A 27,432-nucleotide genomic window follows, 5' to 3' on the forward strand; every position below is an offset into this window, starting at 1 on the left:
GAACTTATTGCAATTGCTTACCCTGATTTACAAAATTCATGACAATCAATTTGTCAAAAGACGATTCTAGCACCAAGAAACGATGTTCTTTTCAAAATAAATTCAAACATGTTGCATGAAGTAGTATTAGATATTAAGAAGTATACGTATGTCATTAGGCACTGGACTTGGACTTCGAATAGAGCACTTAATACCCAGTAGAGTTTCGTAACCCATTTGTTCTGTCCGATGTGCGGAAAGGGGGAATGTTATCCGAATCCCAATAATTCCTACAAATGACTATGATAGTTAATTAATCGAAAATGCAAACACTAAAAGTAGCGGGGTTAAACTGAGAAAGGACGCCGCGCTTTACCCATGGACAGCTTTATTTTGCGTGCTCGAAGGGTGTCCATTACCCAGAATCCGTTCATTCCTGAAACTAATAACAACAAATTTAATAAAGGGTACAAAACTATATTAAAAAACGGGTTATAGCAAGTTTTCCTAAATTGTTTTTGCCCATCGCAGTATTCAGAATTTTTAAAAACTATGATGCTAAGTGAGGAGTGACACATAAAATAATGGTCAGTTTATATTTTTCAGAATTTTTTTATTTGAATTGGGCGATACAATTCTTCAGATATCAGATATCACCGCCATCCAGGAAATACGATGGGATGGGCCGGGCAAAAAGAGGATGAAAAACTGCGATATTTACTATGGTGACTGCTACCACGAAAACCAACAGCGCTTATTTGGATGCGGATTCGTCATTGGAGCCAGACTTAGGCAAGAAGTCTTGAGCTATAGGTGCATCAATGAGCGCCTCATGACCATACGCATCAAGGCTAAATTCGGCAACATTAGCCTGATATGCGCGCACGCCCCCACAGAAGAGAAAGACGACAACACCAAAGATATGTTCTTCGAGCTCTTAGACAAAACATATGAGCAGTGCCCTAGCTACGATATTAAAATAGTCCTGGGCGATTTTAATGCCAAGCTAGGAAGGGAAGACATCTTTGGTGGAATAATCGGGAAAAACAGCCTGCACGACAACACTTCCGATAATGGATTCAGGCTCATAGATTTTGCTGCGGGGCGAAACGTCATGGTAGCCAGTACGCGTTTTCCACACCTCAACATCCACAAAGGAACTTGGACTTCTCCAGATCAATCTACCGTCAACCAGATTGACCATATTGCGATCGACGCCAGACACGCTTCCAGCATTATGGATGTACGAACTTTCCGAGGAGCTAACATCGACTCGGACCACTACCTCGTTGTAGCCAGGGTAGCACTTCGGATTTCCAGACCCAAGGCAAAACAGGGAGGTGCTGGGAGAAGATACAACGTCGAACGGCTACAATCGCCAGAGATCGCCAAATCCTTTTCCGACCGAGTGACAAGTAACCTCTCTCGAAGTTCTCCGCCGCCAACACAATGTATCGAAAACCAGTGGCAACATTGCCAAGATGCTATCAGAGAAGCCGCCTCTGATGTGCTGGGTTTCAAACAGCCACCAACAAGGAACCCCTGGTTTGATGAGGAATGTCGGCAGGCAAATGCAGCCAAACAAGAGGCACGCAAAGCGGCGCTGCATAAAAGGACGAGAGCTGCTCGTGAGCTCTATGAGCAGAAGAGGCGAGAGGAACGCCGACTTTTCAGAAGGAAAAAGAGAGGGCATGAGAAGCGTGCGGTCGAAGATGTTGAGAGGTATAAAAGCAGGAATGAGGTTCGAAAGTTTTATGAACAGGTGAAACGAAATTCACAGGTACATAAACCTAGAACCGAAGGCTGCAAAGACGAAAGTGGAAACATCATAGTGGAACCGCAGTCAATGCTGAGGATATGGAAGGACCACTTCTGCAGACTGTATAACGGCGACGAAGAACTGAATCCCGCTGTCAGGCAGGATGACCCATTCGATATAGACGACGAAAGCCAACAATCCCGTCCTCCCGACTTAGACGAAGTAAAGATTGCCATATCTAAGTTGAAGTCTAATAAAGCCGCTGGAGCAGATGGCTTGAATGCCGAGCTCTTTAAAGCAGCTGGAGATAAGTTGGTTAGGAGCATGCACCATCTTATCTGTAAGATATGGTCGGAAGAAAACATGCCCGATGAATGGAACCTCAGTATTGTTTGCCCGATCCTGAAAAAAGGAGACCCTCTAAACTGCACCAACTATAGAGGAATAAGTCTACTTAACATCGCCTATAAAATCTTCTCTGCCATAATATGTGAACGTCTAAAGCCCATCGTCAACAACCTGATAGGTCCTTATCAGTGTGGTTTTAGACCAGGAAAGTCCACAGTTGATCAAATATTCACATTGCGGCAGATCCTGGAAAAAACTCAAGAGCACCAAATCGACACCCACCATCTTTTCATCGATTTCAAGGCCGCATATGACAGCATCTACAGGGACGAGCTGTATAGAGCCATGTCTAGTTTTGGCATCCCTGCCAAACTCGTCCGTTTGTGCAGGATGACCATGGAGAATTCACGCTGCTCCATAAAGGTTGGAAACAACTTAACAGAACCTTTTGATGTCAAAAAAGGTTTTAGACAAGGTGATGCGCTGTCATGCGATTTTTTTAACATCGTGCTTGAAAGAATAGTGCAGAGCTCACACGTCAACACTAGAGGCACTATCTTTCAAAAGTCTGTCCAATTACTGGCATATGCTGATGACATTGACATAATCGGAAGAACTCAGCGTGATGTCAATGGGGCTTTTGTGAGTATTGAGACAGAGGCGGCAAAAATGGGTTTAACGGTTAATGAGGGCAAAACAAAGTACATGCTGTCGTCTAGAAAGGACATACAACACCGACGTTTTGGACAAAACGTCACAATCGACAGACGTACCTTTGAGGTAGTCAAGGACTTCGTCTACCTAGGCTCCGCTGTAAACGCAGAAAACAACACCAGCGCTGAGATCAAACGCAGAATAACTCTTGCTAACCGCTGTTTCTTTGGACTAAGAAAGCAATTGGGTAGTAATGTCCTCTCTCGAGGGACCAAAGTGTTGCTATATAAGACCCTTATCATCCCCGTCCTGCTATACGGTGCAGAAGCATGGACCATGACAAAAGCGGATGAAAGCACCTTGGGTCGCTTCGAGAGAAAAGTTCTTCGTGTGATCTACGGTCCCGTATGCATCGAAGGGGAGTGGAGGAGAAGATGGAACGACGAACTGTACGGGCTGTACAGCGACGTAGACTTAGCAAGAAGAGTAAAAGTCCAACGATTAAGATGGCTGGGTCACGTAGAGCGCATGGAAACCAATGCTCCGGCCCGGAAAGTCTTCGAATCCGCACCCACAGGACAGCGCAGTAGAGGAAGGCCGCGGATCAGGTGGCGCGCACAAGTGGAAGGTGACCTCACCCAACTTGGAGCGCGAAACTGGAGACATCTAGCTAGGGACCGAGCTAGATGGAGAAGTTTGTTGGGTGAGGCCCTAGTTCACACAGGACTGTAGCGCCACCTTAAGTAAGTAAGTAAGTAAGATACAATTCTTGAGAAACACAATCATAAAAATTATGTTCTCAGATATCTGGCAACAAAATTGAGAAAACTTCTTTATAAACGGTGATTTTTTAAGAGCTTGAGAACTTAAAAAAAAAAACGCATAAAATTTGCAAAATCTCATCGATTCTTTATTTGAAACGTTAGATTGGTCCATGACATTTACTTTTTGAAGATAGTCTTAGGTGGTCCATTCGGAAAGTCCAATTTTGGGTAACTTTTTTGACCATTTCGGCCGGAATAGCCCGAATTTCTTCAGAAATGTTGTCTTCCAAAGCTGGAATAGTTGCTGGCTTATTTGTGTAGACTTTAGACTTGACATAGCCCCACAAAAAATAGTCTAAAGGCGTCAAATCTCATGATCTTGGTGGCCAACTTACCGGTCCATTCCTTGAGATGAATTGTTCTCCGAAGTTTTCCCTCAAAATGGCCATAGAATCGCGAGCTGTGTGGCATGGCCATTCACCGTAACGTTGCGTCCAACAGCATCTTTGAAAAATACGGTCCAATGATTCCACCAGCGTACAAACCACACCAAACAGTGCATTTTTCGGGATGCATGGGCAGTTCTTGAACGGCTTCTGGTTGCTCTTCACTCCAAATGCGGCAATTTTGCTTATTTTCGTAGCCATTCAACCAGAAATGAGCCTCATCGCTGAACAAAATTTGTCGATAAACATATTTCGAACCGAACACTAATTTTGGTAATAAAATTCAATGATTTGCAAGCGTTGCTCGTTAGTAAGTCTATTCATGATGAAATGTCAAAGCATACTGAGCATCTTTCTCTTTGACATCATGTCTGAAATCCCGCGTGATCTGTCAAATACTAATGCATGAAAATCCTAACCTCAAAAAAATCACCCTTTACAATTTTTGTGAGAATACAGATATCTCTGAGGTTTCTGAAATTAAGTGTGGCCAAATAATTTATTTCAAAAAATCGATTTTCGTTAGTCTCTAAATTCATAAGCTGTCATTGTGGTTGAAGAATTATGTCATCTAAAAACCGTGAAGGGATTAAGCTACACTAAGTGCAGGACCGATATCGAAACGCGATAGACATTCTTCGATTTTGAAAAGTCAATGAGGTCACATATCAAACTCTATAATACAATAATGTTGTCTACCCGATAAAATATAGAGTTTTTCAATAGCGGCTATTTAAGCTGTTGTCACTTTTAAAACTATCATCTTTAGACGTTGGACAAGTAAAACAATTTCATTGTTTAAAACGGAAAACGCTTTAACAATGCATTGAAATTGTTTAAATTCCCTTCAAAGTGGTCCTTAAATCAAAATGCAATCCATGACATTATCGAAGACCAATATCTAGTGTACTTAAATTGCGTTTCATATTCGACTGAAGGCCTACATAAAGTCCCCTCCTTCAACTTTCTGTACATTTTTTTTTGGAACGCTACTTCAGTAGTATCCGTAGCGTGGTGGTTAGTGCGTTGGACTGTAATGCAAGGGGTCTTGAGTTCAATCCCTGCCTGTGCCACATAACTTTTTTCACGGGTACTGCCTCTTTCGAGGAATTGCCAAATCCCTGACAACAGTACTCGCACACAGGAATGGTTGAGAGTTGTCAGCCACTAGGCCCTGGTTCTAATTTATTTATGTTATTGACTAAGAGATTCAATAGCCTCTAAAGAAGCCATTAAATCTCAGTACCAGCTGATATCTTTGAGTGGTCAAGTTTTTTTTCCATGAGTTTTTACCAAACTGGATGTTGGTCAAAAAATCTAAAACGGTTAGACAGATTTTTGATTTAAAATCCTGGCATAGAAGTAAAAATTTTAGCATTATTTTTGTAACAAAATAGTTCACTATAAATGTTCGAAAAACGTGTGAAAATACTAAAATAAATACAATAAGTATAATAATTCGTAACATTATAATGTTCTCACGATCATCCCACAAAATCTGTCCCGAAGATGCGATGATGATGGGAATCACCTTTTTCTATAAAACCATCAAATTCCTAAGTGACATAATAAAAAATCGAAGGAATTGATACTCCATTACCGTTCTAATATTTTATTTTCCAATAAACTCAACTCCGTTAACCGTTACCATACTTCCATCTATCTGACTAAGAGTCTCAACTCTAATATGTACAAGAACATTTCAATATCAAAAAATTCCAATCGCTCGTATTCTCCTATAAAGAACTTCTACGAACTGACCATCAATCAGTCTATCCTAAAAATCCAATTCGTCCATTAATTTTCTTTATAAGAAATAATCCTGTCTATTGAGCACGAATTGAAATTAAACGTCATCATCATCATCATAGAATAGAGCATAGCATAGCATGGAACATGACCCAAATCATGACTTGTGTCCAAAAGAAATAGTTCAAACCCTAGAACAAGGTAAGCTTTGTAGGTATAAGCGGTTATACATCCATTTGACAATAGGAAGAATTTATCTAAAGGACACGAGAAAAGAGGCGCCCTATCCATCGACTGATGTTGGCGAGTGGAACGAAACGGTTCATCAATTTAGAAATTATTACAAAACGTGAAATTCAAACCTCTCTCACCATCGCACCGCCGACGTGGCCGCCTCTTAGACTTGATTCTCAAGCTTATAGACCGGAATGGTTGATAGGGGGTTTGTATCTCAGATTTAAATGTCCAATAAAAAATACCACTCTTCCCTCTCTCTATCCAATATGAACTAATTTCCATAAATTTCCCTCCGGAAAATTATTACATTTTCTGTCTTTTCAATTCGATTTGTCCGCCAAAATATCTACTTGTACTCGTTCGTATCTACCTTCCGGCTTCGGCTTCAAACCCTCTGGCTCCAACTCCAACTTGACTCTTCTCTAAAGCTATAACTACATCAACTATGTTTTCTTTTTCTATGTACCACTCAGCCGAATCCAATGTGATGATCTCTGGGAACTTTGTGTGTGACAACAACATCATCATCCTCTCTAAGTCTTCCTATTTTTCTGCTTCCTTTCTGTCCCCTCGACACCCCCTCGTCCAACCTCCACCGTGATAGTGGTACCTGTTGGTATTATCTTTCTTCATTTTGCGCGAGGATAAATCTTTGACTATTGAAAGAACGCGCGTACTCTATGGTAAATCTTATAGCAACAACAACTTGAAAAAATTCCAGCTTTTTAAACGACACAACAAGATGCGCGCATTGAGGTGCTTCGGTCTTTGATTCCTTAGCAATTTGAAAAGAAAAAAAAAGCAGAGAAAGATTACCTTACCGCAGCAGCAGGAAAATTCCATCGAAGTGGCAGGTCGCAGGCAGGGGTGAGATGGGAGAATAGACACTCGCTTACCGCACCATCACAGTTTTTCACAGTGGAGCAGCGCAGCTCAGTACTCAGTACAGCTCAGCTCAGAGCAGCCTAGCGTAGCGAAAATTTATGGCCAATCGTGACAAGTCCAATGTGCGCCTTTTCCTATGTAATTTTCCCTTCGCTTGTAATGATGAAGATCTTGGCCGTCTTATAATCTTCGTATTCACCGTCGTCGTCCGTCACCGTCGTCGTAGCCGTGCGTCGTCGTTGTTACAGTCGTTTTCCTGAGATGCGCCTGACTCATTGAAGCATGGGAATTTTTGGGATCTATTGCGCGCCGAGAAGTGGCCGTGACGCAAAGTAGAAAAAAAAACCAAAGCGAGTGGGTTTATAGTTTTCTTTTCTGGTGCGTTGCATTTATTGGTTGTTGTTGTTGTGGACATTGTCGTTATCTAAGTTCAATTGAGCGGAGTTTTGAAAAGTTCTTCAAAGTTTTTTTTTTACAGCTTGGCTACCGCGAGACGCGACAAAACAAAAAAATGACAATCGCTCGCTGTGCAACTGAGTTGTGCACTATTTTCAATCTTTTATTCTAAATCTACGTGGCATTTTAAGATTTATTTCTTTAGGAATATTTTTCAAAAGATGGAAAGTAGGGCCTTAGCTTTAGATTTTTCTTCTTATTCAATTGTCGTGTTCAAAATTGGATATTGAAACATATTTTAAGCCAATTATTTTTGAATGTACATAGAAACAGTGAGAAAATTATTTGAAGTAACAATAGTGCCTATAAGGTCATTTTTAAATTATAATATTTTTAAGTATTTACCATGATGATATTAGCCATTTTTCAAACAACATCGCAAGTTTTCGAGGGGAAAACGACTACAAATACCATTTTGTTTTACTTTATTTTTTGTTAATTATCTAGATCTCCATTTTCTGAACAGCTTAAGAACTTAAATCACCAACGGGAGATCTATCTGGCTTGACAATGAAGCTACTTATGTATATTTTCAAAAACAAAAACAAATAGACTTTTTAAGCTGTCAAAATTAAAAAATGCAAAAAATCAATTTCACTGAAAGTTGCAATATTCATACATACTTCGTTTATATGGAGGACTAAAACTTTGAGTGGGATTAGAGTAAGAAAATGACATGCGTCAAATCAAGTATTCGTAAAAAATTGATTTTTTTAGGAACTCGTGAGCCAATTTCAATAATTGCTTGAAGGCAAATGTTCTCATATCAGTTTAAAAATATTTGATGACCAAAAATATCCAAATTTTTATTTTGGATTTTAAAAAAATATTAAAGGTTTTTTGGCAAAGTTCAATACCTCTTAAAGGGGTTAAAATTTGCTTACGAAAATCAAATATAAAATTTATTTCTATGTATTCAAAATAACTACAGACCAAAAATATTTTTAAACAACAATTGAAGAAAAAAAACACTATAACGATTAAAGAAAAATTGTTTGAAACATAACAGTTTTTTTGCGAAATCAAATGTCGTTTAAATTTTTGAAGGCAAACTTATTTCGCAATATATTTTTAAATCTTAAATTTTAGGTACTACTTTTAAATAGACCGAAACAAATTCCTGCGTCCATTTTTTTAGAAAAGAACGTTTTATTTGAAGTTTAGTTAAAATAGTGTTGAAATTATTACAACAATTTTAAGAAAAATTGAAGTCAATATTATTCTTGGTTTCATAATTCTTGAGTCGAGAACCATTTCTTATCTTGTTGTGTTTCTAGGTTTTCGTGTTTTGTAAAACGAAAGTTATCAATTGATTTTTTTCAAAAGGGAAATTAAATGCAACAAAAATATTTTGCACATGTTGAAATAAGTTGTTTGTGTCAACAACAATTTAAGTCGAAAACCAATTTTTTAACATTTTTTAAAACTTGTTATTTTTTATAAAAAAAAGTTTTCTAAACAAATATCTTATATTAACAACAAAAGTTTGAATAGAATAAAATCATTTTAAATAATTTTAATCTAACGACAACTTTTACAAATGTTTTAAAGTATTTTTTATAAATACCTACTTATTTTGTATTGTTTCAAAAATGTTAAAAATAATATGATATGATTAATTTGAAGGCAATATTTTTAACTGTTGATAAAATATTTGAGTCGAACATCAAACTTTTAGAAGTTATTTTCTAATTTAAATAATTTGTTCGATTTTTCTCAAAATTTTACCAGATTTTGCATTTGATAAAATTTTTAGATTATAAAACATGTAAAGCCTGGAGGTAAAACCATTTTTTGAACGTAAAATAATTGCATTTGATTTATTTGAATTAAATTGAAATAAGTGTTTGAAATATAAATAAATAAATATCATTTTTTGAACGTAAAATATTCAAGCGATGACAAATATTTTGTTTAGTTTTTTGATTGATAAGAAAACAATTGATTTAAAATTCTTCAAAAGATTTAACATTGATCTGAATGATCTCGAGAGATATTTGGGATGTAACGAAATGTTGACTTTTTGTTTAAATTGCTATGGTATGGTAAAAAAAACACCCACTTAATTTTTTTGAAATTCCTTTCTGCATCTTCCGATGTTATTATCTATTAATCAAAATCTATTTGAAGTCAAAACTTCTACTGAGCCTTGAGATATGAATGTAAAAAAAATGGTATCCAAAATCTTACATCGCTCCTGAATTTATGTTTTAGGGACCTTGAAATGTCAAAAAATGTAAACAGTTTTAACTTGACAAATCGGACCGATTATAATTACTTTCGTCGTCGTTCAATAGACTTCATTGCATCAAGTAGCCAAAATTATTCATACTTCGCAATTAACAACCCAAGATCTCAAAATTCTATTGATTTTTAGAAGTTCGATAGCCGAGCTTTTAATATTTTTGAAGTATGCCTATAGTAAAAACACAATTATATTGACGTATGAATACGTATCCACCTTAAATAAAAAAATTATAATATGTGCCAGCTTCCAAATTATTATTTTAAGGGTTACCAACAAAATTCAACTAATTTTGAAAGGGTGATTTTTTAAAAGCTATAGGAAAAGGCTAAAAAGAAAATGTGACACTGTCTTGTTGAAACCACATGTCATACAAGTCAAGCTCTTGCATTTAGGGCAGAAGAAAAGTTGGATATCATCTCACGGTAGCGCTCACCATTATGTTATGATTCGCATCATCTTTGAAGAAGTTCCAATGAAGCCACCAGCCCATAAACCGCACTAAATTGTGACTTTGTCTGGATGCATTGGTAGTTCTTGCAATGCTTCTGGCTGATATTCACTCCAAAATCGACAATTCTGCTGTACCCATTGAGCCAAAAATGAGCTGATCATAAAATGGAAGAAACAGGCGATGAACTTTCTTACCAGAGCACGCATTTTTTGATACTAAAATTCAATAGTTTGCAAGCGTTGTTCGTCTGTAAGATGATGATGACAGTGAAACAAAACACGAAACGTGAGCCAGATTTTTAAACCAATGTTTCCAAAAAGATAATAGCTAAAAAATCACCCCTTATAAACGGGTCTAATCTTGGGTAAAGTTTTTTAAACATACAATTAGACCAGGCGTAAACAAAGTATCATCAAACATCATTTTCATCAAGCTACTGAAAAGTTCAATTAAGTTCCCTTAAAACAAAAATAAGATATTGTTATTTTATGATTAATAAATAAGTATCATTGTGACAGATCGTTAAAAAAACGGAGAATTATACACTTTAAATGTTTTTCTTTTGGTCTTAATCCGTCTTATTGACATTCTACGTTCCCATAAACGCGTCGAGTTTTCATTAACAGATGGTATATCTTCATGTGGCTTAAGTCAACTAAATGGTGTGAAGAACCGTTTTGGAAAAACACTCTTTGAAGTAGCTGTCAAAGTTGTGGACGAAGATCACCATCATCCTGCATCAGACATAGCACTCAATTTAAACATGGCTTCACCTCATATGCTATGTAATAAAAACAAACTAGAATTCAACTTTAGTAGATGTAATTTTGAAAACCTTTTCAACTTATTAAGTACGATCAATTGGGATCACTTATTTTGAACCTTAAATATTGAAGATGTGTGTAACATTTTTTTTTAACTCTTTTTGACTGTTTCTACAAAACGATTCCATTTAAAAAGGATCGAAATAACTTGAGTGTTCCACCATTGTTTGATTCTCACGTTAAAAACCTAAAACACAAAAGGAACAAAGCTTGGATAAATTACAACCAAACAAGAGCTGATGATGATTAAAGGACGTTCATTATAATAAAACAACTTTTCATTGACTACTCTAACATCCTATATTATGACTGCATTCGGAAAATTGAATTGAACCTAATCCTAATAGTTTTTGGAAATTCGTTAATCGTAAAAAGAAATCATGTGTGTACCCTAACTTAATAACTGATTTGACATCAAACAGTAATGAGCCGAGAATAATTTCGAACAAGTTTGCAAACTACTTCAAAGATGCTTTTGTAGATTAAAATACTATTAGTTTTCCTAACACATCTACCACTGTTATAAATTTCCCCCACTTAAATTCTATCAATTTCCTTATAAGTGAATATACTGTCCTTAATAGTATCCTATAACTTGACGAATGTCTTAGTCCTGGTCCCGGTGGTGTACCAACATCCATTTTAAAGAAAAGTGCTACGTATTTATCACACCCGTTATGTGTTTTTTTCAACACGCCCTTAAGTAACTCGTTGTTTTCTTTTATATGGAGGAGCACCTTCATAATACCAGTACACAAAAAATTCTCTAAAATCGAAATAATGAACTACCGACCTATTGCTAAACTATCTATGATACCTTAACTATTTGGGTCAATCGTACATATGTAGCGTCCTTTCTTTTCACTGTAGTTCAATTATCTGTGATAACCAGTATGGATTTGTTAAAAAGTGTTCAACTGTTACTAATCTGTTTAACTTTACGTCTTTTTGTTTAGATGTTTTTGAAAAACGTGAACAAATAGATTGTATCTTTATACTGATTTTAGCAAGGCCTTTGATAAATTGTGTCATAAAACATTACTTTTAAAACTATCGCAGCAAGGTTTTAACGACAGTTTCTTAAACTGGATCTCCTCATATTTGCAAGATAGACGTTATAGTGTTAAATTTAGTAATGAGTGTTCAAGTTCATTTGTTGTGATTTCTGGTGTCCCCCAGGGTAGTCACCTTGGTCCTATTCTTTTTCTTTTATTTATTTGGCTTGGTTTCAATCATATAAAATTCGTCTGTCCTAATATATGCTGCTGACATTAAAATTTCAAACAAATTTACTCTACATCTGACAGTCTTCTCTTGCAAGAAGACTTAATATTATTCAGGAAATGTTGACGAATGTGAAACCATGAGGTTTACACGCAAAAAAGTTCCAATCGGTTTTATTTACATGTTAAGTTCTTGTCCTTTAAGTAGACTATATGCATTTTCTGACTTAGGGGTTGTCTAAGATCCTAAACTAACATTCAATTAACATAATAACTTCATAGTTTAAAAAGCAAATAGAGTTCTTGATTTTATTAAGAGATTTGGCCGTAATTTCCGTGATCCATATGTTTTAAAATTTTTTTTTGTTTCATTTGTGAAATATGCTTGTACAATACAGTACAAGACTCAAAGCCATTCAGAAAAGATTTTTGCGTTTTGTCTACGATCCCTTCCGTGGTTTCATGATATTCATACATTATTGCCTTATTCATAGAGACTTCCTCTCATAAATCTTCCTTCTTTGACAAATCATTGCAATTTTGTTTTATTGTTGGAATAATAAACGGACAGATTTCATCACCATCAGTTCTTGGTAGTTTAAATGAGTTTCACATTTGTAGTTCCATATTTGATCTATCGTTCAGCAATTGATCCACCACAAGATTGACAATTTTTACTCTATTCATAAGGCCGAAAACTCATTGACATTCATGCTCTCGTCTCTGAATTAATAAAGTCAAGTTATTTCCCATCTGATCAAAATCCCACCTGGAAATATAAAAATCAAATTAAAATCTACATCAACTACCAACCCAATGTCCAATTGATAAATTTTAGCCTCAAGCTAATAATTATGGCAAAAACGCACATTCCATATACTCGTACCTTAGCTAACCAACCTTTAAAATGCATGTATGCTCATTCTTAAATCATTTGCCATCGCAAATCACACAAAACCAAAAAAACAAACATCGTGAAATTAACATTTTTTCATCTAACGAAGACAAAGTTAAAAAATTCCACAAGAGTAGCGTAATTACAATTAATGTCCTCGTTAACAAGCGCAATTTTAATTTTAAAACAATTTGCATATGCACTTTGAGGCAATATAATATCTGAATGAACAAAACGCCAAACGCCGGACAGACAAGTCGTCCAAAACGATCTTTCAACCTTTCCTTCCTTCTGTGATCTGATCATATACGAACATACCTTTAAAAAAAATCCAAACCCAAACTAGCCTAGCCTTAGCCTTATAGCTCCATAGTTTCCATTTTAATGACCAATGCTCACTCAGAGGCTTTTAACATTTTTCACAATTATCATTGTTTTTTTTTTGGTTGCTAGAAAATTGTCTTTGAATATTTTTATATATGTAAGATGGTGAATACGACGACTTGAGAAATGAAACTAATTTTCGAAACGTGATACAACAACAAACATTTACCCTCCCCCAAGACACACACCCATCATCGCCATAGCGCAAGAAATTGTATGGTTTTCTGCCAGGATGAGGGAAATCTAACCAGGAAATCGACCTGGTCGTGTTGTGGCACTGTGAAATGCTGTATCCGCCTCCATCTCGAGTTTGTGTTGTGTTTGGAGTATAAAGCTGAAAATATCCTTTGGGCATTTTGAAACTTTAATTTAGAAAATAAAATACAAAAATCGAAACGTTCTCACTTACGATAGATGGCGTTGATTTTTGCGTTTGTATTCCGCGCTTATGAAGACGCCCGGAAGGGGTTATTCCTTCTTCGGTCGTCGTGCGTCGCGTCGGTCGGTTAGAATGAAATGGGAGCGTTGGCAAATAATGGCACGTTTACACCAGTTAAATGTGCTAATACTTGATTGTATATTATTGATTACTTGATGGTTTTTCTTTTTGTCCAAGAAGTAAAAATCTATTTAAAAAAATATAAACTTGCTTTATTTTTTTAAGTTTTACTAATTTTGTGTTTAATTTTTTTTTTCTAGGTGGTCCTCTCGGCCTGTTCATCATATTTCCAGAGCCTATTTCTGGACCACCCCGAACGACATCCAATTGTGATATTGAAGGACGTCCGTTTCACCGAATTGCAAACTTTAGTTGAATTCATGTATAAGGGCGAGGTGAACGTGCAATATTGTCAGCTATCTGCATTGCTGAAGACTGCTGAATCGTTAAAGGTAAGTTTTCCATAAGTAAACCTCAACAAAAAGACCTCAGAGAAGACTACATCACAAAAACTATTTACCAACAACTACAAATATATGTAAAAGCGAAACAAAGATCGATGGTGACAGGTGTCAATATATATTCTTTTTAAGTGACAGGTGTCAGATGGCCTAGTGACAGGTATTGCACGTATAGAGTAAATTATGTGTTGGTGTTAGAATGAGGAAAAAATTCAACAAAACAAAAACAAGAATAGAATTAGTGATGAATGATAAGTGCATATAAAAGAGGATAGAAATAAAATCGCGTATAGCCACTTAAATAAATAAAGAAAAATGAAAGAAAAAGATAATTTGAAAAAAATTTGTTGCAATTTTACGCACCACCACCTGTACTGATGACGATGATGATAGAAAGATGTTGCACATGTCTTTGTCGTTCGTCGACGTCTTTCGTCACTCGTTCTTCATTCCTCCATTGAGTCTTGAGTGTGGTGACATTTGTATAATAATTTGATTAATGGCTGACGCATGCATAGGTTTTTTTTTTAATAAATTATTTTGTTTTGTTGCAAATTTATGGAGGATTGTAGGTGTTGAAAGTTGGACGAGTTCATTATAAGCACGTAGTAAAGTTATGTAAAAGAAAAATTACTATTGGTCACTTACTTGAACTGGGGTTTTAAAGAAATGACAGTTTTGAAATTTACTGCACATCATCGTTCAAAAGACATTTGAAGAAGGTTTTGAATCGACTTATATGAATCGATTTATTGATTTGTGACTGAATTGAATGAACCCATTCAGTCAACGTAAGCTTACGTGACTACATAGACAAAAATGCATAAAAGAAAAGTCAAGTCTAAACTTTTATATCCTTCTGAAGGTGTCTTCTTAAGAATCATATTTTCTTTCTCGAAAAGCAGTATTCACATTTTATTTTTTATAACTTTTATCCTTGATATCTTAACAATTTCCAGTTACCACAAGGCAGCCAATTAGGTCCTCTTCTTTTAATCTTATTTTCAAGATAAATATCTTCTTGATCGAAAATATTAATCACATGTTTTTTCGTAGAATTATAATCTTTAAACATTTACAAGCTACCACAAGGCAGCCAATTAGGTCCTGTTCTTTTAAATTTGGCTTCTTAAGAAGGATATAGATAAGTCGTTCTCAATGGTCTTATAAAAGTATAGTTTCCCTGTTTCATAAACGCATTATTGATTTTATTTAACAAGATAGCTGACTAGGACTAAATCTAGGAAAAGCTTAAATGTAATGAATGTACATATGTCTTCAACCTAATCTTCAGAAGAATAGAGGAATAGAAGCTTTGTTACAGCTTCTTGCTCGTAAATAATTATTCACTTGTTCTTTTTAAGAAATATATATTCTCTTTTTAAATATTTTTCAGCTACCACAAGGTAGCCAATTAGGTACTCTTCTTTTAATTTGTATACAATCTATTATTATTTGATTGTTTATTCTCGTTTACTCTTAAAGATCTATAGTACTCGATTTTGTCTAAAACAGCTTGTTGTACAAGATTTCAACGTACTTTACTTTTTGTAGTAAAATATTAAGAACCATCAATAAGATAATTTCAAAGCTGACTTCCTGATTTATATTACTTCAAATTTAAAAAATTCAAAAACTAAACTATATTTTTATCTAATTAAAGGTTAAGGGCTTGGCAGAGATGACAAATCAAAATACCGCCTTGCGAGAACCTGAACGTGAACCGGACCGCTTGCGGCCACACTCACAACCAAAACCATCAACCTGCGATAGCCCCTTAGGCGGTTCAGCTTCAGCGCATTCAGCTGCCAACTCAACAACATCGTTGCATCATAATTCATTGCAATCGTTGAAACGTGAAAGTAGTGCTGCGGAACGCTGCAGTGTGTCGCCTCCAAAGCGACTGCAACAATCCTCTCCTGTACCGCTAGACCTCTATCAGAGGCGCTGCCCTAGCAATAGTTGTGGTAGTAGCGGTGGCGGTGGTGTTGGTGGCGTTGGAAGTGGCAGTGGTAGTGGTGATATGTCATCCATCTCTATTGGCGGCGGCGGCAGCGGTGGCGGTGGTGGTGCAGCGCGAACATCTAGCAATATTAGCAACAATAATAACAGTAATATTAGTAGTAATAGTAACAACAATAACGATGATCCTCTGCATCAACATTTACTGCACCACCATCATCTGCAGCAGCAACAACAGCAACACCACTTGGTTACCTCGCCCCCAGAAGACCACGATCGTGACAGACCAAGTTCCCCAAACGATGACAATTCTTCAAATGACCCGCACTCAATTGGCATCAATATGAGTCTGAGTGCGAGTACTGCCGCCGCTGCAGCATCAAATAGTAGTCAACAATCGTCAACCTCACAATCGGTGGTTGTTCCTCCTGTCAACTCCTCGTCCAGTACGTCAACTGCGCCGTCAGCATCTGCAGCCAGTGTTGCCACAGCATCATCCTCTTCTTCTGCAGCAATACCATCGGACCTCACGAATCGATCACCATCCCGCAGTAGCGTTGGTATCGTTGATCGTCCAAGTAGTAGCGGCAATCTACCACCATCCTCTCTAACGCACACGGCCACTTCATTGTCCAGCAGGCTGGCAAGTCCAACACCAGCTGGAAGCAGTTCCAGCACCAGTGGCAGTGGTGGTGGCGGCAGTAACGTTGGCGGAAGCGGTGCAGATTCTATGGCCGGACCATCGGGCCTCGGGCCCGTGCAATCGGTTCCACTGGTAAGCATCTAAAATGATATATCTATGTTTTCTTTTTGAATGGATTTAGTTATCTTACAGCAGCATTTTTTGTTACAGTCTTTGAAAAAGGAAATCGATTGGGACCGCAACGACGAGAAGATGTCATTTGGCAGCAGCGGTGGCGGTGGTGGAGGTGACCTCGATTACCGCACGTCACACGATTCGGTAAGTCATGGAATGTTTTTTAAATTTATATATTTATTTTTTCAATACAAAAAATTATTTTATTTTTTGTTTTCTATTTAATAAGAGAAAATCGCTTTAAATGTCCTTAGAACTTATTTTATTTTTCAATTTTTTGTGACTTCTTCCTATGCCTAAAATTAAAAAAAAAAAGAAAATTCAATGTTTTTTAAATGAATTTTGTTAAAACTATTTTATATAAATCGTGTGTAATTGTAAGGATTCTTGCACATATTTCCTTATTTTTGTTTTATCCTCATTTTGCATGAATGAGATATTTACTCAAAGGACAACAATTCAACCTTTGAGTTTATCACTTCAAGGGCTTGAATTACATATTATTAAAGCATGCTTACATGTCTAATATAAGTGTTTATAGTGCGTACCTATATTTATAATATTTTTTAAGACTATGCAACATACATGACTTTTATTTGAAAGCTTTTATTTTTAGTATTCATTAAAAATCTAAATAAATAAAACTCAAAATTAAATATTTATGAAACCTTTACAAAATTTAATAAAATATTGCGAGACTCTGAATAAATAGGTAGGATTTCATTTTCTGATTAAAAAAAAAATCTTAGAAAATTAATAAAATGTTATACAATTCAAGGACGACAAAACCTTTTATTAAAATAATCAAACTAAAAAAAAAATAGAAATCTGCGTAATGTAAATACATCTACATGCAAATATAACTTTATGAAGCAGTTTAATTTTATGTTGAACTTAAATAATTATTTTCAATTGAGGGATCTGATATTAACATTTAAATTTTATAGAACTTCTTGAAAGTTGAATAAAATAATAACTTAGCACCGATTTTTTAAGGTAATAGTTTCAGACTATTGACTCACTTGGTATTAAAAATTTAAATGTCTTAAAATGTGTGTCCTAATTTCTTAGCAATTATAAATAGACACATATTATACCAAAATTACCTCGAAAATTAACATAAAAATACAAAATATTTCATCTTTTATAACTTTGAAAAAGATAGTTACATATTATATCCTCAACTTATAATTGTCAAAAACGTAGTACAGTAGAAATTAACTTTAAAAAAGAAAATATGTGGTGACCTTAGGAGTATACTTACTTTTATTTTTAATTTTTTAAACCAAAGAAATTGCTCCTTTTTCCATCTCTATCACGAATTCCATTTTCATTGGTACATAATGACCGAGTCTTTTGAAAAGAGAATCGCGAAAATTATACAAAGTTACCCATCACTAAGTTTTGGTTTCATAAAACAACTTGAGGTAATATTTAACTTTAAGAAATCTGAAGTTAATTGATCCGACGTTAAGCTTAAGGTGATTATGGAGATAAGATGACTTTTTTAAAGTGGCATTATAATTTTATAACTAAGGGCATCTGAATACCCTTCAGGTGAACAAAAATACTAAAAGCTTAATTTTCAAAACTAGTATTTAAAAAAAATCGATTTTTTACAACTAAGTGTTATTTTTGTATGCTTAGTAAATAAACTAATGGAAGTCAATTAATCATCAACTTTGGCAGCAATGGATGATAAAAAATGTTTATCATAGAATTTCCAAAATATTTTTTATTATTTTTGAAAATATGTATGTGAAGTCTAAATATTTTTCAGTTCTTAGTAAAAAGTTATCAAAATGAATGGTAGTCAATGACAAACTTAATTTTTATCAAAATGGTGTTAAAATGTTGATAAATTAAATTAAAGAAGTATTTTATTTTATTGTAAAAGCATTACTTAAGACAAATTTTGATTTAACAGCTGTCACTCTTTCGTATTTCGTGTGCTTAAAACAGTTTTGGAGATATTGGGTGTATTCATAAACGCAGAAAATCTGCGCTAGTACAACCGCATTTCTTTTCTGATGCATTTGTGAACGCACTCCCAATGCACAATGTCTGCAGTAAACAAAAAGATCTGACTATAGCCTTTTCACACCAAACCCAAAACCGCGTTTTCGGCCAAATGTTTTCGAAAACCCAAAAATCGTTCACATCGAACATTTACACGTTTTCATTTGACATTTAAATTTGTTTAACACCGGCTGTCAAATTTTGTATTGATAAAAAAAAATATGAGTAAAAAGTTGTGTTCTTATCAAATTATTTGCGAAGATAAAATGAATTTTAACCAATTCAAATTGATTTTAACGTAACACTAGCTCGTCTAGAAAGAGTTTCAACTGAAGTTCTGGGGACGAGTGGAATGGCCTCACCACATGAACCAACAAGAGCTACAAGCTCGCTTGGGTGCAGCTATCCTCTTAGTTCACTTTAACCGGTCCAAACAATTCACTAAGAAGAAGCTAATTGGATAGAAAAAATATCATAGAATTAAAAACGAATAAAACAATAAAAATTCATTTTATTTAAAAAATTTTCTTCTTCTTTTACAACAAATCCAATCCAAAATACTGATCTTATGACTATGGCTTCTGTTGGCCAAATGTGTCTTCAGAATCGTCATATATTGTGGCCGTCCGAGTAACTTATAGGCGTTGTTAAAAAGATTCTTAACGATTTCTTGTAGGTCCTTATGGCCGGTGCAGAAAACGACAATTGTTTGTTCCAGATTCGTACCAAAATCACACTCATCCAAAGTGATCACTGAAGCTGTTATGATGGGCTGCAATTTCTCCATGACTATCTCTGTGTCTTCTTCCTTTGAGGACTCGCCTCGAAAGCGTCGAACATATTTTGCAAATTTTCCCGAAATTCGCATTGTATAAATAATTTTAATTACCAAGACCAAATTTATTTCAAAATGAAACATTTATTTTGACAGCAGCCATCGGCTGTTTTATTTACATTAATTTGAGCGCTGAATCTTTGAAAGGTTTGTTTGTTTAGTTCAACTTTGAATTGCCATTAGTTTTCGAGAGGTTTTATATACAACTTGTGGTTTACCAAAAATGTATGGGAAAACTTGAGTTTTCGATGAAGGTTTTCGGCGAAAACCGGTCATTTCGCGAAAACCGGGTTTTGGACTTGGTGTGAAAAACCTATTAGTCTGATTTGTATGTAAACAGAGCCCATAAATGTCAGAGAAAATTGGCTGCCAAACTAATTTTCTTGAACTTGATTTTTGATTTGCTTACCGAAAAAGAAAAGAAAATTATAATTGGCACAAATATCTTGCAAAGAAATATATAACACTTTAATTTCTTGTTTCTCTTCTTGATTTGTTTATAGGTAGCCATCATGTTCTGAAATATTAAATATTTCCCGCTCTTTCTGCATCCAAAAAAAATCAGATGTGTCAGGTAGACACTGCAGTTCGACTAGGTTAGTTCCATCGAAAATCTGACTTTATGAATGCAGATAACGCAGTTCTTAGTTAGGCGGACGTTTATGAATGCACCCATTTCCCTATGAAAATAATATTTTTTTTAAGAAACCGTTTTTAAGATGCTCATAAAAATTTTCATTTTCATAAATTATCAAAATATTATACATTTTTTAAAATTATTTATAAACAAAGACAAGACAAATATAAATTGAAGATTAAGATAAAACCTTATAATCTGTTCTGAAACGGACATCTGACAACTACGAAATCAAAAGTTTTCAGTCTTTCACGTAAAACAAAAACGATTGATCTAAAAATTGGAAGACATTTTGAAATTGACACTGGTTTAGTAATCAAAAACATTTTTCAGATTTCAACACTTTCTTAGCACCCAATGAATTAAGTTTTGTTTATGAATGAATTAAGTTAAAATCAATGAAAATATACTCTCAGAATATTAAATCAAATAATTTCTGTGACTTTTAGTTCAAGTTATGTCAGTTTCAATTTACTTATACGAATTGTGTGAACTTTTTACTAAAATGAACAGAAAGTCAGTATACAGTTAACAGATCTTCGAAAATATCAGATAAAAGCAAACAGTACTATTAATTTGCGAAGTTAACAATTGGGGCATGTTTTGAAATGTGTTGTCTTTAATTCCGAACAAAACGTTTGTGAATTTATTTTTAAATTAAAAGTTCTCGATGAAAATATACATAAATATCGTTAAAAATTCTAAAAATCTTTTTAAAAAATTGTTAAAATTAACCACAATTAAATGAAATACACTATACCGAAAAATTGTTCGTACAGGTGATTCTTCAAAATAATAGCTAAGGTATTTTAAGAAAAAAAGATTTTCAACCATTCTTTTTCAATTTTGGTATTGTTTATTATATGAGGATTAAAAACAGAACAAAATAAATTGGTGTAAATTGGTACAAACTTCATGAAAAAAAATGCAACATATTAGGCAAAGTAGGAAATCAAAGGTCAACAAATTGGACATACAGTGATAAAAAAAACTTAATTATATGTATTAATATAAGATTAAGTAGCGAGTGTGATAACCTTTCGCGTTTATAACATCCTGAGGGCGATAGAGAACTAGTTTAGAAATGACTTCCGGAGAAATTGTGTTTCATTCTTCCAATATAACGGCCTTAAGTCGGTTTTTATTACTTATTTTTGATACTCGAACCTCGTTTTCCTAAATAATCCCAAAGATGCTCAATGGGATTAAGGTCTGGGGATTGGGCAGGACGAGGCAATTGCGATTTAACATCATTTACTATCCTTGATGAATATTTAGGACCGTTGTCTTGCACTAGGAAAAAGTCATCTTTAAGGCCAATTTTTAAAGCGATGACTTTCAAATTTTGTTTTAAAATTTGTAAATATTTGTTTTATCCATTGTAGTTTCTATAAAAACTAAATTTCCCACACCATTGGATCCCATAGCTCCCCAGACCATAACATTTCCGCCTGCATGTTTTATCTTTGATTGCAAATTCTTCACATCTTATGCTGTGTTTGGTTTCCTCCACACAAATCTGCGACAGTCCGACCCAAAGACATTAAACTTGCTCTCGTCAAACAATAACACATTCTTCCAAAAATCTCCTGGTTTCGAAACGTATGCATTCGCATAGTTCAAGCGTTTTGAAACGTTTGCTTTTGAAATATAGGGTTTTTTTGTTAGGGGTTAAGCGATATGCCAACATTTGCTTGAATGTCAGCAGATATTTTAGGACCACTTGACTTGGGATCAATCTTTACCGTTCTTTCAATTTTTCGTTCCCACTTTAAAGCTTTTATTTTTCAAATAATTGTTTAATACATATTGAACTGTAGACCGTTTTCTACCAATAGTTGACGATATCTCAGCATACCTTTTTCCGTCGTTTCTTAGTTTAAAAATCAGTTTTCTTACTTCAAGAGGTTCCATTTTCAAAATAAACTTGTAACATTAAAAAAAAAAAACAGTTGAAAAGATCAATACACCACGACTAAATGAGCTTAGATCTCTCAATATCATTACAGTTAACAATTTACATTTCAAAAAGAACAGTTATTTCCATTTTGTTAGAGAAGAGGGCAGTTTACGAACATTTGTTTGATGTACGAGCAATTTTTTGACACACCTCGCAAAATTCTTATAACGGTAAAAAAACATGAGGCAAAGCTCGAACATTCTGTTGCAGTTTTGTTGCATTTCCTATTATACAATATTTTTTTATCAAATAAAGTCAATAAGCTCAGATTTGTGGTAGGAAGTTCATAGTGTAAAGGAAACCCATTTGTTTTCAATTTCTGTACGTGCAATTTTATGATGCATGTAGGGTATGTAATTTTTGTAAAAATGTATAACATATCAGCGATTTAATGTCACAGTTATGTTAGTCTCATTTTTCTAATACGAACATTACAGACTCTGAGTAAACAAACAGATCTTTCATTTCTTTAACCCTTTTCTAATTTTAATTTATCTTTTTAATATTTCTGATCAAAGCCAATAGCGTTATTTTATTTGGGGTGTGTTCAGAAACATGTTGCCTTCATCCACTTTTCAATAATGTTCTTATTAAAATTTTAAAACCTTGTAAATCTTCATGAAAACCTTTATGAGTTTCGGGGACTTATTTCTTTTTTTTTTAAGTACAAACTTGATATTTAAGGCAAAATAATTTCAAGTTAAAGTCTAATTTGAAAAAAAAAATGTCAATTAAAAATAACAACAAAACAAAAAGAAATCAAATATGTAATTGCAACCCATCTATACATCTACATGCACCATTTTTTCTGTAGATTTCTTCAAACCCATACTTAAAAGCATTCATCTATACATGTATCCACAAATCTGCATACATGGATGCAAGTAAAGTTAACTGACTCAGAAAATAAAACACAAAAACCTTATTGAAATGAAGTTCAAATAAATATAAAAGATTTTGTTTTCTTTTTTCTTCCTTTTTACTTTTAATTTTAAATCCCATATGCTGGACACATTTAAGTGCAATCACATTTTTATACATATACATCCATACATATATGTATGTATGTATGTAGGTAGGTATGTAGGTAGATTTGTATGTATATATATAAATTTTTTTTGTAAAGAAAAAAATAAAATATAAAAGCATACTTGTAGGATTTTGCACTCATTTTCATTTTATTTTCACTTTTTATATTTTTTCTGTTTTGTTTTGTTTCTCGTATTTCTCTCTCCTTCCAATTGTCCTGCCTGATCCTGATGTAGGTATATGTACCTACTACCTACTATATGTTGACTTTCGTTTTTTATTATTTTTCTTCTTTATTCCGCGCTTCGTTCATCATTCATTTTAGCCTGAAGCAATTTTATATACAACACATTGAATCAGAGCCATCAACCTTCGTATAAAATTAAAAACAAAATAAAATCACACACACACACACACATGTATGAACACCTTCTTCTCCTCGTTCCTCTCATCTCATTTGCTCACCCGAAAAAATTGTACACGTTCAGAAAAAATCTTCAGTCCCCCCAATTTTCCCAACTACCATTGCTCAGTGAGTCGATTCTCACTAAGGTTCTGGCTGACATTCAACCAACGGCTTCGTGGAAAAATTTATTTTCCAACGAATTTCCATCAACCACCTCCACAAAGTATCACCAGTCTACACTTCACTTCACTCCATTCCATTCCACACGAGAATTGCGCCTCACCATATGCAATGCGAATAGCGAAAATGTTGGAAGAAGGATAAAAATGTATCCTTAACTCAAACCCTTTTTAGTACTCACTCATACACATATAATAATTAAGGAAGAAAAAGAAAAAGACGCATTTTTTGTGAAATTTGTTTTTATTTTTTTGGCGGGAAAAATTTCACAGAAAAAATAAAACAAAAAAACAACAACTAAAGAAAACAAATCAAATTCACTGCATACTTTTATGCGAAAGCAGTGAGTAGGATGCGAATACAGTGAGTAGGATGATGATGGTGATGGTGATGCGAGGAGGACCAAGGACCAAGGATGATGGTGCTTGGAGCTTTTGCTGATTCTGCTTCTGTTTCTATAGAGAACTTGCTGCTGCTGGTGATGCTTTAGCCGGAGCTGTTCTGTTGCCCTTTTCCGATAAGGCAACGCTCGCATAAAACACTTATACATTTAAAAAAAAACTGGTGTGAATACATACACATATACATGCATACACACATAGAAGTCCATTAGAATAAGACGAAAAAGTATAATATGCAAAAAACGAGAAAAACATAAGAAACAACAAACAATTTTAAACGACCAAACGGGTGGAAGGATGAGGTGGAGTATTTTTTGATGGTTGACGTCTGGGCACGTTTCCTAGCTTTCATGACGGGGACGCTGACGGTGTTGTTGTTGTTTTTGGAGTTGGTTGTCAACGTTGCAGTTGTCATCGGCGTCGTTGTAGCTTTCACATTCTATATCTTTCGTTTTAAATTTATTTTCTTCTTTTTATTTTTTTGATTTTGTTTTTGTTAAATTTAAATGTACTTCTCGTATATATATAAAAATATATGAGGATTACTTGTGTGCAATATCCACCTGCAGGTGTGTAAGTGTATTCACTTAGATGTCCTGTCAATTTATGTGAGTAATTCAAAAAAACACAGGGAAAGAGAGAAAGAAAGAGAACGGTGCTGATGCTGTCAACTCAATGGAATTTTAGCATCATCATCTACGAAATACTTAAATTTGTATCTTTTTCTTATTTTTGTTAGGGAATGCTTAAGCTACATACACACACAGGTATTTTATTTGAGCAGTTGCTGCACACCACATGTGTCCCTAAAGGTATAAGTTCTTATAGGCTTTTGGGAACCATATGATATGGGAATTTTTTGGCAGAAAAAAAGGATATGTGTGCCTTGAAAATAGAGAATAGAATCTTTATAGGTATTTAAAATATTTATTTTGTTACACACTAAAATTTAAGAAGACTTTTTAAAGCCTGGCCACAAACTTGTATGCCATCAAAGTAATGATAATATGAATATTGTGCTACAAAACTACTAGCAGTCTTCTAGAGACCTTTGATGAAGGTAATATTTAGAAGTTGAATGAACCTTATTTCCAACAACTAACTTAGGCCATTTTACACTGTCTCCATAACTGACAAACGTCATATTTTAAGTATTAATACAAATTCCATTCACCTTGAATGTTTCACTTCGATACAAAAATTTTGTTTTACTATGATTTAAAACACTCAAGTATGATAAAGTGTTTATAATAGATTTTCCATTAAGAGGTTACACGGTCAGTAGGCTTTTTTTGCTAAATTGCGACTGTTTAGTTGCTTGTGTGGAACAAAGTATCATGTTGTTTGACGGAAATCTGGATTATTTATTTGCATTTCAAAATCCCGTAGCACCCGTGGTGGTAAGTAGGTATATAAATGTCAAGTTAGAGGTTTAAAGTTTAATTCCTGCATGTGCCACCTAAAGCTTTTTTGAAAGGTACCTACTGCAACATGCGACAAATTCTCCAAGAGTAATTCTTATCATGAAAAGTGGTTTCCCAAAATAGTCTTTCATATTCGGCACAAAACTGTAGGTCCCCTGCCTCCCTGACATGACTCCCACACAGAAATGGTTGAGAATTGTAAGTCAGACCCTAGTTCTCAACGTACTGTTGCATAACATTATTTATTTAAATAAATTAAATTTCGTGGGGCAACAGTCCGTAGAGAACTAGATCTTAGTGAATTAAAGCTCTCAACCATTTCTGTTGTCAGAGATGGAGGGACCTACAGTTTATATGCCGAATCCGAACGGCAAATTTAAGAAATCACTTTTTCATGACAAGATTTAGTCTTGGAGAATTTGTCAATTCCTCGCAAGAGGCAGTACTCGTGAATACAGGGAGGGAAGACCTCTCGCATGACAGTTCAACGCACTAACCATCAGGTCACGGGTATTACCATATTTATTTGTTTTTATTTATTTCAAGGACCCGATCAGCGAAGATTCGACAAGATTACTGGTTATAAACGGACTTGAGTTTTTGTATTGACTGAACTTCAAAAGTCTTTAAACCTAAATCTTTTTTTAAGCTATGGAGTAATTTTGCTGTGGAAGTTTGTGAGCCAAAGACTGTGGCGATGAGAATAGAGAAACATAGGTTGAAGTGAACAGTACGGGATGTAGCAAAAATATTCCCTTAGCTGTTTGTATAAGTGATTTATAATGTTTAAAGTTCAACATCACTAACTTTTCCAAACAGCTCAAATTTTTCCATCAGTTTTATAACGAACCAAAATTACTTTATTTTTTCACAATATTTATAATTTTTGTAGTAAATTTTTACAATTTAATGAGTTTTTAAACTGTTTATCGTTTAATTTCTGGTTATGGCGTAGTTTTTGTTTATCATAAAGATGACGGTTTTAAGATTAAAACCTCTTATTGAAAACCCATTCTAAACAAAGAAGCCAGTGACCCTCCTTCTAAGCAGCCATAGCCAATATATACACTTGTGTAACTTGACATTAATTCTATTCAGTTTCCTTACTGTTTTTGAGCATACATTTTGAATCAAAATATTATAAATTGTTTTTGAAAAAAGTCTGATATTCATCTACTCCGTAAAAATAACTCTTTCATACATTAGAATATAATGCAGTCTTCAGTTGATGGGGCCAAGGAAGAACCATTGCTCTTAAAACAGATTAAAAATGAATGTTGATGAACTTGGACCTTTCTCCCTAACTTTTATTTTTCAACCCTAGCTTCGTTAGGAAATTATTTAATTTGTGACGAACAAACAGAGAAAACATTTTGAAAACACCATCAGCTCTGTAAACTCATTGAATTATCATCAAAAACTCACAAAAGAAGAAAGAGAGAGGAAAAAAATTCAATCCCATTAATGGCGTATAATTTTTTGAAAAATTTTTCAAACAATTTACCTTCCTATAATAGCTCATCATATTATTCGTATTAAAAATAAAAAACTTTCTCTATA

The 27,432-nt window shown here is 34.5% G+C and overlaps 1 protein-coding gene across 10 annotated transcripts in view; it reads left to right on the forward strand.

Annotated features, from left to right (window-relative positions):
- LOC129948561 (longitudinals lacking protein, isoforms N/O/W/X/Y) overlaps positions 1–27,432 on the forward strand; it is a 398,307-nt gene that overhangs the window by 307,043 nt on the left and 63,832 nt on the right. For 8 of the 10 annotated variants that reach the window (XM_056059654.1, XM_056059653.1, XM_056059656.1 and 5 more), the window contains 3 exons: positions 14,002–14,193; positions 15,866–16,939; positions 17,000–17,125. In XM_056059654.1, coding sequence (XP_055915629.1) covers positions 14,002–14,193; positions 15,866–16,939; positions 17,000–17,125 — 1,392 coding nt within the window. The remainder of the gene's footprint in view (positions 1–14,001; positions 14,194–15,865; positions 16,940–16,999; positions 17,126–27,432) is intronic. The other 2 variants (XM_056059661.1, XM_056059662.1) reach the window with 2 other exon arrangements.

The sequence above is a fragment of the Eupeodes corollae genome, chromosome 2 (genome assembly GCF_945859685.1).
Source record: "Eupeodes corollae chromosome 2, idEupCoro1.1, whole genome shotgun sequence".
Classification (NCBI taxonomy): Eukaryota; Metazoa; Arthropoda; class Insecta; order Diptera; family Syrphidae; genus Eupeodes; species Eupeodes corollae.